The sequence below is a fragment of the Triticum aestivum genome, chromosome 3B, assembly GCF_018294505.1.
Source record: "Triticum aestivum cultivar Chinese Spring chromosome 3B, IWGSC CS RefSeq v2.1, whole genome shotgun sequence".
NCBI classification, from domain to species: domain Eukaryota; kingdom Viridiplantae; phylum Streptophyta; class Magnoliopsida; order Poales; family Poaceae; genus Triticum; species Triticum aestivum.
Window position 1 is genome coordinate 2250458 of NC_057801.1, and position 4110 is coordinate 2254567.

Below are 4110 nucleotides of genomic sequence, written 5' to 3' on the forward strand. Positions count from 1 at the left end.
TAAACCAACTGCATCTACTACTATTACTCCACCTCAAGACTGCTACCCCAGGTTCCGAGCACAAAATTTGCTATATTCAACAACAAAAAGGTATCGAACAGAAGTGTTACCTAGATTACTTGGCTCTGAAAAATTGGACAACAATATATATTACATAACAAGGTCCCAAAAACACAAATAAACATAGTTGTTGCACACATATTGCTAGGAATAGACCCGATATATTAGTAGCTTCCGGACAAATCGCTTGTCGGAGTAGTAAATCGGCCCAATCGATAAAATGGTGATGATATGGCATAATCTTATCGATCGCCCACGAGTATTGATTAACCGGACCATAAATCGCTAAATCGGATGATTTTTTAAAGAATGGTCCTTCATGGACTGTCCCTCCATGGAATCTCCTAAACGGGATCCTTGTGATCTTATTCCTTCATGAACCGAAGACATCCATCAACGTGGATGTAAGATAGTACCAATTATTCGAACCACGTAAAAAAAATCTTCACAAAGCCAATTGTGTTTACGATTATCTCTACCTCTTTAGTTTGCACTTTGCATGCCTCTACTTTTCGCTGCCCATTACTCTAGACTTGCATGTGTGCATGCTCTATGGATTTCTAGAAAAGACTAAAATTGGACAAGAAATGAAAACTTGGGAAAGGGTCCATTATTTGACTTAGTAGTCTATTCACCGGCCTTCTAGACATACTTATCGATCCTACAAGTGGGTTCAAAGCTTTGGTCTCCTCGGCAAGTTCCCCCATTAGCGAATCCTTGGAAAATTGACTCTTTGCTTTCGCTTTACCGCCTAGGAGAGTATGGTATCTATTGGATAGTCTTCGGTATAGAGTTCCTATCTTTGTTTTCTCTAATTATCACTCTTGGAAAGGTAAATTTCCTAGCTTGTTTGAGGAATAATACTTTCTTGATATCACTGAAAATCAATATCTACCTCTGTCTTATTGCTAAATTTTCTTATGGATAGCTTTGTCATAGAAGGCTTGGACGTGTAGGGATGTGCAATCTCAACAAGTTGATCAAGAGTGATCACCTATTGGGTGTGAGAGATGTCATCTTTGACAAGCATTGAGTTGTAGTGCTTGCCAAACGTGAAGGTGATACGCCCATTTTGCATCACTATTTCCTACTATAATTTATCCTATTTTAATGATATATTTCACATTATGATGCAATTCTAATGTTTTTTCGCTCTTGAACTGCAAGGTATACATAGAGAGGGGAATTACATGACAGCTAGAAATCTGCACCTAATTTGCGAACATAACAAGAAGCCATGCAGATCGCCTGGCCGTTTCAAAGCAGCGATCGCTCCGTGATAGCACCGCGATCTCGTGCGATTCCGCAAGCCATGCAGATCGTGTGGCCGTTTCAAAGAAGAGATCACGCCAGGCAGTTTCGCCCGCGATTTTAATCTATGCTCACGGCTCACAGCAGCTTTTCCAGAATCTTCGGCTCAACCAAACACGGTCTGATGTTCCCCGGTTTCTCAAGCCTTCTTAGCAGAAAGCAACCCAACATTCTGAAAGCTAAGATATCTCACATATTCAAAAAAGGAGAAGATATGCAAGTACATGGCTGCACTAGTAGATTTCAGACAAACCTGAAGCTCACTCACTAGCAGAGTAGAGCAGTACTAAGCTAAGCTAAGCTGCCGCTATTGATGAAAAAACAACAAAGAAAGATATCATGTGAGGAGGACCGACGACGAGATGGTGGCTGCTGCGGCGAGGCCGCGGAGCCGTTGGTCGACGCGGCGGGCGTCGAGGCCGATGCGTGGGCAGAACGCCTGGGAGTGGAGCGTGTAGAAGATCTTGTCGCCGACGACGGAGAAGCTGGCGCTGACTACCTCGGCGCCCTCCTGCTCCAACACGGCGATCACCTCGTGCAGCCGGAACGGCCGCCCGACCTCGCTCACCAGCGCCACGTCCAGAGTTCCGTCGTGGTGCCGCACCTCGATCACCGGCAGCGAAGTCGTCTGTGCCTTGTAGTCGCCGGCGGAGACGGAGGATGAGCAGCCGGCGGTGCCGCCGGAGAGGGCGGCCTGCTTGCGGCGCTTGAGGTCGTCGATCCGGCCCCGGAGCTGCTTGATGTAGGCCGCCGCGCTGTCCAGCTGGTCCAGCTGCGTCGCCGCGTCCTGCAAGCACAGACACAACCAAGTCGTGGTTGTCAGACTTGCCGATCAATCAATCCTGCTGGTAATAGCTAGCAGTAAAATAAAGAGATGATCAAATATATATTCAGATTTTGTGTGGCAGAGGCATGTGAATCGGATCAGAGGAGTGATCTGCTGCAATCTTGGGTTGGTGGCTGAAAGCATTATTGAGGGGATGGATTGAATGATCGACCAAACATTGAAAAATTTCTTGTCCACAGAAGTAGTTACGCCTAGGCTTATCCCATGGACGGTCGGGGAGAGAATGAGTGAGTGGTACTACACTGATCGCTTTCACTGCCGCTGATTCCATCAGACACGTGCCGAAATGATGATGAGATATTTTCTTTTCTTGTGAAGGTCGTCACTCAGCACCAACCAATTTCAGACATAATTCAGAAGTAGGTGCTCTGCTACATCACACACGTACTCCTACCCACAGAAGAATAGTTAACCTTGTTGCTGGACGGCGGCGAGGAAGAATAGTGTCTGAGGTGGTGGTCAGAGGAGGAGGAGGCCGGAACGAGGGAGGAGAGCTTGAGGCAGAGGCCCTTCATGTGCAGCCTGCGGTTCTTCTCCACGTCCTTGCGCTCCATCTTGCAGCCCCCGTCGGCGACCATGGCTCCTCCGCGGCCGCTCTGCCTCCTGCTCTTCATTTTTATTTTTTAGAGGAGTTTCGCGTGGTCTCTTCTCTCCCAATCCCAAGGAGGACGGACGGAGCAGGTGAGCTGAGGCTGAGGTGTGGATGAAATGGATAGGAGGAGGGAGGTTGGGGATGGTGGGAGGGGAGGGGGAGCATATTTATACAGCCAGAGCCAGCAGCAGAGGAGTGGACGGAGGAGGAAGACGGACCTGCCAGTGAAAAAGAAAGGAGACGGAGGCTTTTCTTTTCCTTCAGAGAGAGAGAGAGAGAGAGAGAGAGAGAGAGAGAGAGAGATATGAACATGAGTGGAGAGGATTAGAGCAACGTGCAAGTCCCATGTCTACCCGCGGGTGATCGGGTCTACCAAAACGTGTTTCTTCTCGCGTGGGTCCAACCGTTCCTTTTAGTGCACGTTGCACAAATATGATAGGCGTTGCTCTTCTGCACCTTCACATCCGCCACGTAACCAGAGTGAACTGTCAAGTCATGCAACATGGGTTGATGAGATGCACACACGCACGTGATCGTGTTGGGATCGATCCACGAGCAGTATTGACTGAGCGAGAGAACCCCGCGCACGCGGTTTCACGGTCAACACATCCCGCCCGCCGGTCGCCCTCTTGCTCTGCCCACATCCACTTCTCTTCTCTTCTCTTCTCCCGTGTTTTCTCACCGCATAGGGAAAAACATTAGAGGTAACTAAAAGAAGAAAATCTCTATCTCTAATGAAGCAGTTGGTAGTCTCGCTTCCAGGTTTTTTTGTCCCATCTATCATGGTTTTTTTGGTACCTCCTCCCACCTTCGCTGGTTTTTTTCGTAGATTTTTTTTCGTCCCCTCCCCCCACTTCATCGGTTTATTTTTGCTTCACCCTCTCACACATCGAAAAAAACTGAACGGATCAGAACTTTCCATACTGACACAAATTATTTAGTAATGTCTTTATGTAAAAGAATCAATCACAATCAATCTCTAAAGATCAAATCTAAATTAATTAATCTTCATAACGTTTGTTTCCTTCCGAATCAGGTCCATAACTTTTCTTTCTTGTTTGGGCAGAAACTGTTTGGTAGCAGAGATTAGGAAGCTTCCTATGAGCGTAGTAATAGGAAGTATTCTTTTTCTTGATGATTCGTTTCCATGCATGATGATAGTAAATTAGGCCAACATTCACCACTATTTATCAACGTCATCAATCGTGTCCATTCCTACCAGTTTTAAGGGAATCCACTCGCTATGTCTTTTTTAAGGGGATCCGCTCGCTACATCGTTGTGGCACGTTATTTTCACAAG

General features: G+C 46.8%; 1 protein-coding gene across 1 annotated transcript; it reads right to left on the bottom strand.

Moving 5' to 3' along the window:
* Positions 1-1544: 1544 nt before the first annotated feature.
* On the bottom strand, positions 1545-3005 carry LOC123068154 (transcription factor bHLH168). Its single transcript, XM_044490630.1, has 2 exons — positions 2632-3005; positions 1545-2158 (listed from the first exon to the last, which is right to left on the bottom strand). Exons 1-2 carry the CDS (start codon positions 2830-2832, stop codon positions 1709-1711), a joined length of 651 nt encoding a protein of 216 aa, XP_044346565.1. The 5' UTR covers positions 2833-3005; the 3' UTR covers positions 1545-1708.
* Positions 3006-4110: the final 1105 nt, after the last annotated feature.